At 32.5% G+C, this 17,330-nt stretch overlaps 2 protein-coding genes across 2 annotated transcripts; both read left to right on the top strand.

Annotated features, from left to right (window-relative positions):
- The first annotated feature begins 2,147 nt into the window (after window positions 1–2,147).
- LOC120253619 lies at window positions 2,148–3,650 on the top strand. Its single transcript, XM_039261922.1, has 2 exons — window positions 2,148–2,358; window positions 2,899–3,650. Exons 1-2 carry the CDS (start codon window positions 2,148–2,150, stop codon window positions 3,648–3,650), a joined length of 963 nt encoding a protein of 320 aa, XP_039117856.1.
- Window positions 3,651–9,657: 6,007 nt separating this feature from the next.
- On the top strand, window positions 9,658–10,081 carry LOC120253617 (ethylene-responsive transcription factor LEP-like; the record flags this gene model as incomplete). Its single annotated transcript, XM_039261921.1, has 1 exon — window positions 9,658–10,081. A coding segment is annotated over exon 1 (424 nt), but the record flags the coding sequence as incomplete, so codon positions are not given.
- Between the last annotated feature and the right edge of the window lie 7,249 nt (window positions 10,082–17,330).

Raw genomic sequence — 17,330 nt, 5'->3', positions numbered from 1 at the left:
AAGTGACACCACATCAGCTAGTTTCATGCCACTTGACAACCTCCATTACTCTTTCCTTATGGAAGATTGCTTTCATCTAAATTTACCTTATGAAGAATGTCTCCAATCTGAAGTAAATTAAGCGAAAGTGTTTGACTATGAGAGCTCTTATGCTTATGATTCGACAAGAAAGTATTGAGGACAATACCACAGTACGGGAGGTCGACTTTTCAACAATTTATAGTTATTGTTATGCTACAATTGAAGACACAGATGAGATATATTAGAGAGCATCAAACGCATCATTGAGGATGAAATGCTTGCAAAAGCTATTAGAGATGCACAGATCAAGAAGATGCGGCAATTGCAATGAGCTATTGGGAGCGCATTATTTTACTACTTGAGTTTTTATACCGGACCCTAGGTATATGTTTGAGAAATACCAAAGATCTGCATGAGCTATTTACTTGATTTTTGGCTATCCTAAACTATTTGTTATTACATTCACTTACCGATCCTCGCTGGTCGAGGAAATAACAAATGCATTGAGTTCTATTATGGGTCGAGCCTTGACGAAGATAGGCGACATATGGTGCGGGTTTTCACGTATAAAAGTGCGGCATTTGATGGATGATTTGCTAAAAGGGCATCATTTTGGTCACAATGGCGGGTAAAGTTACATAGTCTTTAATAGTTTTGATAACGTTGCAAACTTAATGATATTTCTCCTTTTCTGTAGTTTGTTTATCGACAGTCGAATTCCAAAAGCGAGGGTTTACCACATGTTCCATATCTTAAATATGGTTGGAAAAAGAAAGTAGCGTTATGGCGACGACGGAAATTGATAATATAGTTTACAACTTTGAATTACACGATAAAGGATCGATCCTATTGAGACATGATGCTGTAAGTTCATTTATGATACATGGTCCATGTGGATTAAAGCGAGTCCACGGGTCACCATGTATGGAAAATAGCATGTAAAATTCATACCCAAAAGCCATTTTAGCTTAATTCCAGCAGCGATTGATGAGGATGGATTCACTCGATATCGGGAGAGGGAGTGCACGGCAGCGACACAAAATGGTGCATTAAATTGGATGATCAATCGAGTTTGTGGATCTCACATAATGTTGATTTCGGTTGTGTGCGCTATCGAAAACCCATATAAATGATGGAAATATGTAATTTGACAGAAGCGTTAAGAAATATCTATACAAATATATAAGTAAAGGTCCGAGCGAGGCAAAGAGCTATGTTTGAAGCATCATCAACATCATCAACTAAAATAGATGAGATACCAATTATTTGGATTACCGTTATTTGTCGAGCATATGAAAGTTGTTGGAGACTATTTTGACTTTCAATCCACCATAGAAACCGATACGTCCAAAAAGTTACTTATTCACTTACCCGGAAAGGCTAATATTTATTTTAGTGACAAGCGATTTTATTCCCAATATAATTTCAATCCCAGGTATTGAAACAACAATGTTCACGGAATGGATGGCCACAAATGATATAGGCGAAGAGGGCGATCACTCTTGTCGGACTTTTCCACGACTAAATTCACGTGGTACAAAAGAGAAAAATGGAAATGCTAGGAATGAATGGCGAGATCAATTGGAAGAATAATCTATATACACCAGTGTGGAAGAGCTATATTACTTAAACATTGCTAATGAAATCAAAGGTGCTAGGAGTTATGAGGATCTCCGCACAGTAGTAATGTTGTGTATGCAGCATACGTAGAAGCTTTGCTTTACCCTTGTATATTAGGAGATGACTCAGAATGGTCAAATGCCTTGATACAAGCAGCTCATTGGGCTACTGGTGCACAACTAAGACAACTTTTTGTAACAATAATCTTATTTTGCGATGTAGGAGACAAAAAGGCACTGTTTGAGAAACACTGGCAAGTAATATCATAAGATATACACTATAGACTCCGACAGACATTCCACATGCCTAATTATACTATTTCAGACGAGTACTTGAGAAACTATCTATTAGTTGCTCTTGAAGATCTTTTGAATAAACACTCTTCATCCCTTGAGGAGAATGATTTACCTCGATCACAATCATTGAGCATAAATAATTTAACTGATCGACTGCTTCAAGAAGAGTTAAGCTACAATATTCCTTAGCTTCAAGAAGATCAATTATCAATGTTTGCAAAATTAAATACGGAACAATTGGCTATCTATACTCAAATACAAGAAGCTGTGAACAACAATGGAGGAATGTTTTTTGTATATGGCCATGGTGGGACTGGTAAAACTTTTTTATGGAACACCATCATTAATGGTATTCGTACTGAAGGAAAAATTGTACTAGCTGTTGCTTCATCAGGAATTGCATCACTTTTATTACCTGGAGGTAGAACTGCCCATTCTAGATTCAAAATCCCAATAAATATTAAAGAATGCTCTACATGTAGAATCAGCAAGCAAACTCAACTGGCAAGATTGATTGAAAAAACAACTTTGATTGTTTGGGATGAAGCTCCTATGGTTCATAGGAATTGTCTTGAAGCATTAAACAAAACTTTACAAGATCTTCTTTCAGAGACAACACCGGAAGCATCTACAAAACCTTTTGGAGGCAAAACAATAGTTCTTGGTGGAGATTTCCGACAAATCCTACCAGTTATTCAATATGGTAGCAAAGCAGACATCATAAACGCTACTATAACCCAGTCACAACTTTGGAAAGAATGCAAAGTATTAAAACTCAAGACTAACATGAGATTGCATAGAAACAACCTTGATGAAAAAAGCCGAAATCAATTAAAAGAGTTTGCAGAATGGTTGTTATAAATTGGTGATGGTACAATTGCATCTATTGAAAGAAATCATAGTGATCTTGATGAAGGAGATTGGATAGAAATTCTACAAGATCTATTGGTTGAAAACATAGGTAATCCAATACAATCGATCATTGAAGCTATCTATCCACAATTTCAGTTAAACTATGTAAAGGCAGAATACTTGAGGCAAAGAGCTATAGTCACACCATACAATGAAACTGTTGATATATTAAATGAAACAATCAGCAGCGCAATTGAAGCTAATGAGCAAAAGTATTTAAGCTCAGACTACATCTCTAAATCTTCAACATCTGCAGAAGCAAATGGACCATTATATACAACTGAGTTCTTAAATACATTAAAATTCACAGGCATACCCAATCATGAACTTACTTTAAAATTGGGTTGTGTGATCATGCTGATAAGAAACATTAGCCAAGCGAATGGACTCTGCAATGGAACAAGATTGATAATTACACAGATGCATCATAACATTTTGGAAGCAGTAGTTATTTCTGGATCCAACATAGGTGACAAAGTGTACATTCCTAGAATTATTATGCCAGTGCAAGAAGGCAAATGGCCATTCATCATGTGTCGAAAGCAATTCCCGATTAAGCTTTCATATGCAATGACTATAAACAAAAGTCAAGGGCAAACACTTGATTTAGTAGGGTTGTTCTTACCCAAACCTGTATTTTCACATGGCCAACTCTATGTTGCATTGTCCAGAGTATCTTCTGTTGAAGGATTAAAGATTTTGATTCTTGATGATACTGGAAAGAATACAAACAAAACAAAGAATGTTGTCTACAAGGAAATCTTTGATAGCATAGAAATTAATTCAAATCCTGAACGTTGAAACTGTGTTCTATTATAGTTACAATCATATGCATAATTAAAGAAATATATATCAGGTTCGTTATCGATAATTATTTCTAACTTCTATATAATAGAAAATATCGGAACTCTATAAACAAATGCGTAATAAATTCTGTTTTTGTTGTTTTGCAGATTATCAATAATGAGTCTTAAGGAAATAGCACAACTAAAGCCACCTGGTCAAAACCAAGCTGTGAAAATTAGAATAACAAGAATATGGGATTGTTATATCCCAACTTCAGAAAAATTCCTTGGTATAGCATTTATAGCAACAGATGCAAAGGTATTCATCATATATTATCTTTTAAAGTTTTGTAAATATTATTTACATCTCTTTCCTTTAGAAATTATATTTATAAAAATGTCTTTCTTAGGGTGATGCTATCCATGTCCAAATTAGAGAAAATGATTGTTCAAGCTTTCGAGACATGTTAATCGAAGGAGCTGTATACCACATATCTAAATTCCAAGTTATGAAAACAGCTGCTAAAAATCTATCAGTAATGAGAGAATTTGCCATCTTTTTCACATCTAATACAGTGATCAAGTTAATCTCTGATGATCCTACACCCTACCCAAGACATTACTTCCAATATTTTGATCGAGACAAGATGGCGTCAGATGCAAACTCTGATAAATATTTGACAGGTAAAAAGAACTTTTATTATTTAATCATAATTAAAATTACAATTCTAATATCTTATCAATATTGTCCAATATATATATAATGATGCTTTTACTAACAAAATAAGATATATGCAAAAAATACAGATGCAATTGGTACTTTGATCTCTATCGGACCAATTACTGCTATTCAATCAACAAAGTTTGCAAAAACAGTTCATAAGAGAGATATTTTCATCAAAGAGCGAAGGTAAGAAACAATAAGACATATTTAATTATAATTTATACATCTAACATATTTGTAATCACCTAATTTTCTAACAATCTTCAAAAAAAAAAAATAAAAAACGGTGATGAACTTAGAATAACTATATGGGAATCATGTTTTCCTCAACTCAATGATCATGATCTGTTACAAATGCAATCAAGACCTATACTTATCATTGCTGGCACTGTTGTTCGAACTTACCAAGGTGAGTACAAAATGTTTAATAAACAATTTTTGCTATACGTAAATAGACAGTCAACAACTACTTACATTTTAAATTATTTAATAGGAACCATATATTTGGCTTCTACATCAGCAACCCGAATCTATGTGAATTTAGATTTACCGGAGACAAAAGCTATCAAAGAACAGTAAGACTAACACTTACCATTTTAGAAAACAAAATTAATTTGATTTCTAAACTCACAAATTATCATTTGTGAAATAAAACAGGGGAGGACTTGAAAATCAACAAGTACAGTTGCTGTCTATACAGAATCAAGAAGCCACTTTACAACAAAAAATCGCACACGCTGAGTATGCAACAATTGATCAATTATTGAAATTTGACCCAGCAACGATTGGTGTAAGTACAAACAATTATATTTTAAGGTTTTAATGCTAAAGTATGATAATTACTAATTTTATTAAAAAAAAATTGTATAGGTTACTATGTATAAATGTGATGTATGGGTTGAGAAAATCGACATATCTAATGGTTGGTTTTACAACTCTTGCAATGTTTGCAACAAACGACTTGCTGAGTCAGGGTATAATTATTCTTGCTATAAGCACGGACCTACAACTCCCAGGGTGGTGTAAGTATAATCAATAATTGTATATTAAATTTAATTTATTTAGCATAATTATAATAATTATTTGTTTATGTTACAGGATGAGATTACCGATGATTGTGAGAGATGAAACTGGAGAAATGGAAATAACCGCCTTTGACAAACATGCAGAATCAATGACGAACATAAAGCTTAATTTGTTATTGGCAACAGAAAATATCTCAAAAACAAAAGTGCCTGAAGAAATTCATAGTATCATTGATAAGAAATTTAGTTTAACAATTGGTCTCTCACAACAAGCAATTAAAGATGATGTTCTTACCTACAGAATTTACGATGCAAAGCCTATTATCTTACATGGAGAAAGTTCGAAGGGGAAAAAACCTATACAACCAGCAATAGAAGGACCAACTGAGCAATCCGCATCAAAAATTGATGAAACGAGCGACAAGCGTAAAGTAAGTGAACTACTAGAATCGTCATCAAAGATTGAAGGTCCTTCAGATCTAAGCATGGAAGCCCCAACAACAAAGAAACAAAGAAACACACCTAAGCAAGAGAAGAAAAATCACAAAGATGGATAACAAGCATAAACACTTGCTTATGAGAAAAACGATGAGATGAAACAACATTTTCAGATCCATGTAAAAAAGATAACTGCCTTTCCTACAAGCCAGAAAATCAGGTAACATCTATTACAATATTACTATCAAAAACTTTGAGAAACTCAAAATAATGACTGATATTATTTTATCCTTCAGTTAGATGAAGGTAAAAGAATTATATCATACTATGTTTGTGTATATGACTGTGATGCATGCTTTTAATAATATCAACAACTTCAACAATGGAGATAAAACTTTAAAGTGTGTTTTGTTTGTTTAAAATATTTGAGCATGACATAATAAAGCTTTGCAAATGATCTCTTTGCTTAACATGATGCATGTTTGTTGTCTGAGCTGAACAACATGGAAATGCTTTCATTCCATGCTCTTTTACTAATTTATGACAAATCAACAATGTATATATTGAGTTTGTTCTAGACTTTACTCATTGGACCTATTTGTCTATTAATTTCTTAGTATATAGTTTGTAAATTGTATGAACTATATACTAAAGTTTAATAGAAATATATAGAGAATGAAACCAAAAAAAAAGAAAAAGAGATAGAGTGTTAGAGAAAAAGAGAGACAGAGAAGGAAAAAATATATAATAATGATGACAGATAGAGCAGAGAGCACAATTAAGACAACATGGAATGATTATTTCACCATTGTTGAATAACAATGCTCTCTCTCTTCTGTCATCTCCTCTATCTTCCTCATCTCTTCATCAAACCATCACGGTTTATATACATGCATTTTTCAAATCAAAAGCATATAATATAGTATATATATATCCCCAAAATCTCAAGCGTGCTACCAATTCCACCGCTTGAATAATGTTCCCTTTTTTTTTGTAATATGGGCTAGCTTGCATGAGAGTATAATTAAGCCACAATTGTTGACCTTTCTTTGCTAGAATTGTACATTTGAGTGAAATTCATTAAACTTTACAACCTGTAAAGTGGATTTTGTGTGATTTATCTTTGACTTTTCACACTCTTATACTGGGGAAAAAAATAAAAAAAAAACATAAGATTTCTGTAAAGGCAAATATTATAGAAATATCCTATGTAGCATTATATTTAGAAATGTATAGCATATTAAAGCATAAACAATAATTGATAAAAGAAAAAATGTTACATTAATGGTTATTAAGAAATCTCCAATATCTCTCTCTCACTCTGTTGTTTCTCTATTCTTCCGGATCAGTGCACCATCAATTCAAGAAAGTTTTATCGATGATTTTTTTTTAACCCTAACCCTAACCCTACCCATCAATGACACTGACACCTCCACACCCTACGTTATCAAGTGTGCCACCGATCCCGCCGCTTGATTAATGTTCCCTTTCTACTTCATATGTAGCTATGTCTAGCTGCCTCTAGCTTTATAACATAACTGATAAGAGATTTCTGCTTAGATTTTGTTTTCCCTTACTACTAAAAAATCCATATCATTATATACATATTATGAAAACATATTAATGTCCTAAGTTTTTTTGCTTCCATAAGAGTATAATTAAGCCACAATTGTTGACCCTTATCTGCTAGAATCGTACATTTATGTGAAATTCAATCAACTTTGCAACCTGTAAAGTAGATTTTGTGTGATTTATCTTTGACTTTTCACACCCTTATACAGGGGAAAAATAATAAATAAAAAAAAACTTACGATTTCTGTAAGACAAATAATATAGAAATCTTTTTGTGTAGCATTATATTTAGAAATATATAGCATATTAGAACATTAAAAAAATATCTCCAATATATCTCCCTCACTGCTCTACTACTAGATATGTCTAGCATGTTTCTAACAAGTATGAAATAATCGACAAGATATCTTTTGCTTTAGATACATATATACATATATATATATATATATATATATGAGGATTCGTAATCTAAGTACGACCATCGATTTCAAATTTAAGGACATCCACTGTACTTATTGTATAGCAACCTAACAACACCTACATTACTCTAGAAAACCCTAATTTAATTGTTTTCCAAACTATATATATATACATATATGATTGCATAAAACTATATATAGAGATATATGATTCAATATATATATATATATATAATAATGATGACAGATAGAGCAGATAGCACAATTAAGACAACATGGAATGATTATTTCACCATTGTTGATTAACAATGCTCTCTCTCTTCTATCATCTCCTCTATCTTCCTCATCTCTTCATCAAACCATCACGGTTTATATACATGCATTTTTCAAATCAAAAGCATATAATATAGTATATATATATCCCCAAAATCTCAAGCGTGCTACCAATTCCACCGCTTGAATAATGTTCCCCTTTTGCTTTATATGTAACTATTTCTAACTGTCTCTAACTTTGTAACATAATTGACTAAAGATTTTTGCTTAGATTTTGTTTTTCCTTGCTAACAAAAAATCCAGATCATAAACATATTAATGCCCTAAGTTTTTTGTTTTTAATATGGGCTAGCTTGCATAAGAGTATAATTAAGCCACAATTGTTGACCTTTCTTTGTTAGAATCGTACATTTAAGTGAAATTCATTGAACTTTACAACCTGTAAAGTAGATTTTGTATGATTTATCTTTGACTTTTCACACTCTTATACTGGGGGAAAAAATAATAAAAAACATAAGATTTCTGTAAAGGCAAATATTATAGAAATATTCTATGTAGCATTATATTTAGAAATGTATAGCATATTAAAGCATAAACAATAATTGATAAAAGAAAAAATGTTACATTAATGGTTATTAAGAAATCTCCAATATCTCTCCCTCACTCTGTTGTTTCTCTATTCATCCGGATCAGTGCACCATCAATTCAAGAAAGTTTTATCGATGATTTTTTTTAACCCTAACCCTAACCCTACCCGTCAATGACACTGACACCTCCACACCCTACGTTATCAAGTGTGCCACCGATCCCACCTCTTGATTAATGTTCCCTTTCTACTTCATATGTAGCTATGTCTAGCTGCCTCTAGCTTTATAACATAACTGATAAGAGATTTCTGCTTAGATTTTGTTTTCCCTTACTACTAAAAAATCCATATCATTATATACATATTATGAAAACATATTAATGTCCTAAGTTTTTTTGCTTCCATAAGAGTATAATTAAGCCACAATTGTTGACCCTTATCTGCTAGAATCGTACATTTATGTGAAATTCAATCAACTTTGCAACCTGTAAAGTAGATTTTGTGTGATTTATCTTTGACTTTTCACACCCTTATACAGGGGAAAAATAATAAATAAAAAAAAACTTACGATTTCTGTAAGACAAATAATATAGAAATCTTTTGTGTAGCATTATATTTAGAAATATATAGCATATTAGAACATAAAAAATATCTCCAATATATCTCCCTCACTATGTCTACTACTAGATATGTCTAGCTGTTTCTAACAGTATGAAATAATCGACAAGATATCTTTGCTTAGATACATACATATATATATATATATATATATATATGAGGATTCGTAATCTAAGTACGACCATCGATTTCAAATTTAAGGACATCCACTGTACTTATTGTATAGCAACCTAACAACACCTACATTACTCTAGAAAACCCTAATTTAATTGTTTTCCAAACTATATATATACATATATGATTGCATAAAACTATATATAGAGATATAAGATTCAAACCAATCTTGCAACAATTAACATTGCATATCTATGGACATACCTGACTTACAATGCATCAACATACCCCGACACCGAAGCAGACGATCTAGAGGATCAACGGGGTACTTAGGAGTACGAAGGAGACCTTCGGGACGTTATGCAACAGAGATTACAAACCCTCATACTAGAAAGAAACATTGGTTAGGTACATTTGATACAGCAGAGGAAGCAGCATTGGCTTATGACATGGCATCATTTACCTTTAGTGGTATCAATAGAGCTGAAACTAATTTTTACTATGAGTTTCCTACTATGCCTTCTCCACCTCCTCCACTACCACCTCCGCCACCTCCTGAACTATCAACTCCGCTACCTCCTCCACTACCACCTCCAGTACCTCCTCCTTTAGAGGAGGAGAAGGAATATTATTCTGAGTATGACTTTGAGATTAATAATCATGATGATGATTGGATCAGTATTACCACCATCTTACAAAGTTTTTGCCAATCAAATGCATTTTCTTCAACTTTTATACTATAACAAATATGATATTTATGACTTGCAATGTTGTATTGCAGAATAAATAAGTTTTGTTATGAATAAAATAGGCTTTTAATTAATATTTTTTTTTAGAAGATGAATATAGATTAATCATTAAGACCTTTGTGAAAGTGATCAAAGACTTAGATATATATATATACATATATATATATATATATATATATGTATGTATGTGTGTATGTTAGCGCAAGTTGCATTAATTCTCAAATAGATTATTAACTATCATATTCTTTCATATATACTCAATGAATATATGTAATTTAATAAATTAAGAAATTCAAATAGGAAAAATATAAGCACAATAATGTAACAATTAATGATTGTATACTATAATGTCTATTATAAAAAATATAAAACACATTTCTACCATAAAAACATATTCATCAACCATCTCATAGTAGTATAATATATTACCTTTTACACAGATAGATTCATCTATTATGTTTTTCGCCTTTGTTGATTCCAGATAGTAATTTATCTAGCACCTATCATTTGCTATCGCATATTCTCATCTCTACTTCAAAAACATTAGCTTAGCATATACACATCTTTATATTGATTTTTTTTCTTTGTTATATTAATAGAAACTTCAACAAATTTCTATTTCAAGAATATATTACATATAACATTCATAAAAAAAAAGGTACATCTATTATACAATATTACAAATACAGAAAACAATAACAGAAAAAAACTAAACAATATAAATATATATTTTTTTAAAATATGAATACAAATTAATCATTAAGATCTTTGTGAAAGTGATCAAAGACTTAGATATAATATGTGTGTGTGTGTGTGTGTGTGTGTGTGTGTGTGTGTGTGTGTGTGTGTCACGTCCCGACCCAGCGGGCCCGCCACGTGACAACCGCCGCGACGATCCCGAGGAGGGACACACACCACTCAACCTCGAGTCATCGCGAAAGGCTCACAAACTCCCCGCTAAACAACACCGCAATAATAAAGGTACCAAAAAAACAAAACTTTCACTCGAAAAAAATCAATAGTAAAGTGAAAGATATACAAATCACATTCTGAGTTAATAACACTAGTGGATCCACTTTGCACTCATACAATGCAACCTGATTAAGAGTAAACAAACAACGACTCGGGATACAAATTGCCAAGCACTTCGCCTCGCTATGGCGACCAAAACCACTAAAACACGGAAGAGAGGAGGGGTGAGTAACCATAGTCACTTTCGGTGAATGGGTTAGCACAAATCTAACAGAATATCAAAAACAAATCGAGGAAATTCCAATAAACACATTCTACTAATAACATAAATGAGCTGGAGCGTTCACATTTTGCAACATAATGAAAATACAGGGATATGAAACCTTGGTATTTAGAAACCAAAACATAAATTCTCACGAGTATAGACAAAAACATCAACATGTATAAAAACAAATGCTTGGATATAATTTCCCAAAAATAAGTAGAAGAACCAACTTAAATAAATAAAAATCCTCGATAATCACAAATCCTCAATTACGCATGATACATGTTCGAAAAAGCATTAAGATATCAAACATGTTATGTGAAAGATCACACTTCGAATATACCAATTGCAAAAAAAGTAGAATTTTTCCTCAAATATTGAAATTTCATCTCGATCAAATAAACAATGGCCTAAAAAAACACTCTCTCTAACTTTAGCCGCCGTCACGACTAAGTTGAGAGCCGTCAAGATCTTCGCACCCTTGAGCGTTGGCCCACCGGTCCCGTGTGGTGACCCGGGATCGATGTATCATCAATCGGGGCTCTACGCTCCACGATCCGGACAAATCAACACCCAGGTCCACAGCGCCACCTCTAAAAGGCTGGCCCGTTGGGACCCACTACTGCGATAGTCGGGCCTTAGCCCGCCGTCACCATCAAACCAACATATAGTCGTAGCAATAATACAATCCCGAATCACTCATGTCACAAGGTCCTTATTCGGGGACAAGCATTCACATATCGGGGAATAAACATTATTTCCACAAATCCAAAAGCCAAAAGCATAGTAATGCATGTAAACTTTCAAAAAGTATTCCAATCCCGATGTGCCAATACATTCAAAAACATTTACGTCCAAATGCCAAGAATAACACAATAATATGCGAAGCTACGAAGCATTGCTTTAGACAATAAAAACCGAGTCGATATTAAAGCGCATTATAATATCCACAATCTAGAAGAACATGCCATTCGGAAATAAAAAAACCCTTTTGTTTTCATAACCATAAATATCAAAAAGCATGCTTATACAAGTGAAAGGTTTTACAAACCATTTCTAAAAAGTTGATGCCAACGAGTGTAGAAAAGAAACATTAAGTTTTTGAAATACAATAAAAGGCATCAAAACAAGCATAACTTTTGTTCTAGTTAAACCTCAAGTTACTTAGGATCATTCTAGCTTTCTCTTTCTTGACTCACTAAGTTTTCCTCCAAATACAAGATTAATCCCCAAGGTCTAGTCTATCACAACCTCTAAATACTTTTACAAGTCATGAAAAATATGTTCATCTCATCACATATATTTACACCTACCAATATACATTGATTAAATCCTACTTTACACATCATTAGGTATTTACTTTCACAAGCCTTTACTATTCGAGCCTCTCTTATACTCAACAATGTCTTAGATCCTTATCATAGTGCCACTACCTCAACATTAATATTTACTTCATCTATAATAATTTCATTGTCAAAAATACTCACAAGTTGACTATCTCCTCTAAGGATGTATTAAATCAAACTATTATTAAAAAAATTCACGGGGAATATTCGGTCTTTTGCAATTCAACACTTGTCACATATATAGCTCAAGCTATTCATCATCAACCTTCTAAATAAATTCCATTTAGAATAATAATCATAATCATTGGCATCCACCCGATATATATATATATATATATATATATACATATGTATATCCCGATATGATCAAACTACAATTAAGCACCCTACACTATGCTCACAAGAACAAACCTCATCAATTTGTGAGAATCCTACTACATAAGTGTAATTATGTCACCCATGGTTCTCGAGATATTACAAAGAATATATTAGCATAAATCTCATCGACTAGCCAAAAATCATATATAAGGTTCCACAAGTTATTCCAATTCCAATATACTAGTGTAGTCATATACCTTAGCATTCAAGACTTCATCGGGTTCCATGTACCATGTTTATCACATCATGCCTCAAAACTTCGAAATTATGCATCATTAGGGAGATTAAATCATCCATTGAACATACATAATCAATTTTACTTATAACCCATAAGCTCCATGAACTTGTTGTAATAATCGAGCAATTTCCATTCATCCACCAAGCATGTATATCCTCAAGTTCAATCTCAACTAACGCAAAGTACAACATTAACAAAGCTTTCTCATGATTTTTTTCGAGAGAGTAAACCACAAGTCATTTTAAATAAACCATAGTCTCTAGTAGTCATCTACACTTTCTTTTTCTCCTATAGCCGAGTGATTTGAAAACATGATAAAGCCATGGAAATCATTTCAGAAAAAAACAAATAAAAATATTTTCGATACTCAATTAGAATTGTGCACTCAACATAACCCACTCACGGAACATGTTGCCTCGCGTGAGACGCCATGCACTGATCAGCGGTTTCCTTCCCTTGGAGGATGCTTCGCCACCCTAGATACAAGCAGGGGAATCCAAATACTAATGAACACAAGAATGATCGCTAAAAGAAAAATGCATGCAAATGCATTTATACATGTCTAATCTGAAACCTTAGGGTTTTAGGGCAAAAACATTGTCATTTTGGACCCAAGCGACCTCGGAATGAAGTAAACCTAGTTCCAATAAGTTCAATGAATGGAAAGCTTCAATTTGGATCAAAGAAATACAATAAAAGGCCAAAGTTTTTCCGGTGCTACGAGTAACATCGGGAATGCTACGAGTAAAAACCCGAACCTTACAAATGGTTTTCTCTCATTTTACAACATCAAAGCGATGAAATTTTTGACACAATTCTCATGAATAACAATTGACAACATCAAGGGCTTCATTTTTAAGCCCAAAAAAACTTCCACAAATCATGAAAAAAATCTAGGGTTTTGGTCTAGGTTTATAAATAATGAATACAATGAAAATACGGAAGAAATACATACTAAAAAAACTCGGATAAAGGCTCTTACCTTACTCAAGAGGATGTGGGGAGTAAATTTTTTTGGTGTTGGTTCGCGGGAATTGGTCGCCGGAAATAGTTAGGGATAAGGGTTCGGCCGGCATGGAGAAGCAAAGAAGGAGAAGGAAAGAAGAAGGAAGAGAAGAATTTGGATATTAATTCTCGGGTTGCTACGATTGTCGGGTTGCTACGAGTACACTTCAGCGATCTTGAGGTGCTCATGATGTCAGTGCTACGAGTGTCGAGCGAGAATCAATAGTGTTGAGATGCAAAAACTACGAGGAGCAGGCTAGTTTAACTACGATGAATGGGTTGCTACAATGTTTTTTTATTCTTTTCTAAATTACTCTATTGCCCTCTAACACAAGAATGGAAACAAAATCCAAATGACCGAATTGCCCCCTATTTATGGCGGAATTTTTCGCACATAATCAAGCTGTGCAATCCAAAGTAAAAATCTATTAATGCAAAATGACCATTTTACCCTAATGCATTCACAAAAATAAGAGAAAATCCTAGGTCCAAATTTGGACTGGGTACAACAGTGTGTGTGAGCACAAGTTGCATTAATTCTCAAATGGGTTATTAACAATCATATCCTTTCATATATACTCAATGAATATATGTAATTTAATCAATAAATAAATTCAGATAGGAAAAATATAAGCAGAATAATGTAACAATTAATGTTTGTATACTATGTCTTTTACACAGATGAATTCATCTATTATGTTTTACCCCTCTGTTGATTCTATATAAGGATTTATCAAGCACCTATCATTTGCTATTACATATTCCCATCACTGCATGAAGAACATTAGCTTAACATATACACATCTATATATTGATTTTTTTTTCCTTTGTTATATTAATAAAAACTTCAACAAATTTCTACTTGAAGAATATATTACATATAACATTCATTAAAAAAAGTACATCTATAATACAAGATTACAAATACAGAAAACTATAACAGAAAAGGAACTAAACAATATAAATATTACATAAGTTCAGAAAGCAAATTAAATTCATATTTCCATCTACAAGCTGAACTACAAAACTCTCTCACTAATCCATTTTCACCTAACCATCCATTACAAATAATATCATTGACATTCCGACCACAAAACTCTTTACCACACTCCCATACCTCTTTTTCCATCCATTTGCCTTCTACACTCCATACTATCTCTCTAAGAAACTCTGCTATAACATATCGACAACTATTTATTATAGGATTACCTGATCTTTTACTATCTATTACTTCTGAAACATTACCTATTTTTCCATAAGAAACTAAATTCAATATTGTTATACCAGAATTACGTGTTATATGATCTTTATACAAAATAATCCCTGCTGCATATCCTGCAGGAAAATAACCTTTACAAGCTGCATTATGTAAATATTGTATCCCTGAATCCACTTTCAACTTTATAACTTCTACCTGCAAACCAATTTTAAAAATTAGTCCCTAATACTAATACTATAATTTATTTAACATTAAGAAATATTGTAATAATAAATTTTACCATGCCAAGTTTCAAACAAGCTTCTAGATTTCCACTTGATACGCAATTCTGAAGAAAAGTAATATATTCTTCCATGCTAAGATACCATAAATTATCTATCCGCATCATCTGTCCAACTCTACGGCTTTTGGATGCTTGATAAAAACCCTTGCAACTAGATTACGTTATTATTTAAACAAATAATTTTTATATCTATTATATAAATGAATAAAATTACCAGCGACGCAACAGTTTAAGATCATGAAGGGAATTAGAAGATGTTGAAACTATACATCTGAAAATCTCTTCAACCATATCTTGAGGAAGTTTTCCCAAAATATCACTACGATAATGATCTGCCATGCGAAGCTAAACAAAAACATAATAATCACATAATCAGAACAAATAAAAAATAAGCAAAGAAAAAAACTAATGCAAGAAGTACAAGAAAATACATATAACAAAAGATGAAAACCTATATGCTGAAAAGAAAGCTTATTCCAACGAAATTATTAATGCTCAATCTTTCTTATGGCGTTAGAAATAATGATGATAATAACGATAGTGATGCTGATGAGTCTTACTATACTGCTAGAGATGATGTTGATGATACTTAATCGCTACGCTGGAAGCCACAACACTACAGGCAAAAGAAAATTGCAAAGCCGGTGTCAAACTTGATAGAAGAAGAAGCCTTATGAAGTAGTGTTATCCTAAAATACATTGCTTTCCAATTAAGACCTCATCTAATCTCCCCCAATTACTCCAATAAAGGGCAATGATAATTTAGAGAAGAAGATGAAATAGAGAAAGTAATGTGTTAGGGTTAAGAGCATGATTATTGTTGGGAGTGAAGGATAGCTAAAATTGGGGGAAAAAAATAATTATCCTATAAAAGATGGACAAATGTCCATCCCTAAAACAAGTTTAGAAGTTTCTCAATATATATCATAATAATAATGATGAAATGGTCAAAGAGAACAACTAGGTCCTATGCCTTGGTCTTTGTTTTCCCATGTCAATGCTATGATGATAACTCTAAAATCACATCCTTGGTCATCATTCACTCTACGAAGGAATAGACTACTTTGCTCCATTACTAATGTCTTAGAGTATGTTTCTTTATGTAGTCTATATATTTCTCTTTTTCCCTACATTTTGAAATATATATATGCATATTAATATATATATATATATACATATATATATATTGCATAATGTAGATATACATAGATATGTGCATGTGATATACATCTCTCTCTCCATCTATATGTAGTATACATGGATAGATGCATATATATATATATGCATGTAAGTATACATAGATTTACATACACTGCATGTTGTAGGTATACATAGATATATGCATATACATATGTACATAAAGTATGCATCTCCTTTTCCATGCATACATGCATGCATGTGTATTGATTCTCATGCACATGCAAATACTAGCTTAATTTCATATATATGCATTAAATACATGCATTTTTTTA

The sequence above is a fragment of the Dioscorea cayenensis genome, unplaced genomic scaffold (assembly GCF_009730915.1).
Source record: "Dioscorea cayenensis subsp. rotundata cultivar TDr96_F1 unplaced genomic scaffold, TDr96_F1_v2_PseudoChromosome.rev07_lg8_w22 25.fasta BLBR01000133.1, whole genome shotgun sequence".
NCBI classification, from domain to species: Eukaryota; Viridiplantae; Streptophyta; class Magnoliopsida; order Dioscoreales; family Dioscoreaceae; genus Dioscorea; species Dioscorea cayenensis.
The sequence above is the reverse complement of the archived record's forward strand: the minus strand, read 5'-3'. Positions and strand labels throughout refer to the sequence as shown.

Coding starts and splice junctions, on each gene's coding strand:
- LOC120253619 (XM_039261922.1), top strand. CDS start 2,148: ATGTTTGCAAAATTAAATACGGAACAATTGGCTATCTATACTCAAATA. Junction 2,359..2,898: donor ATCACTTTTATTACCTGGAG/GTAGAACTGCCC, acceptor TTGAAAACATAG/GTAATCCAATACAATCGATC.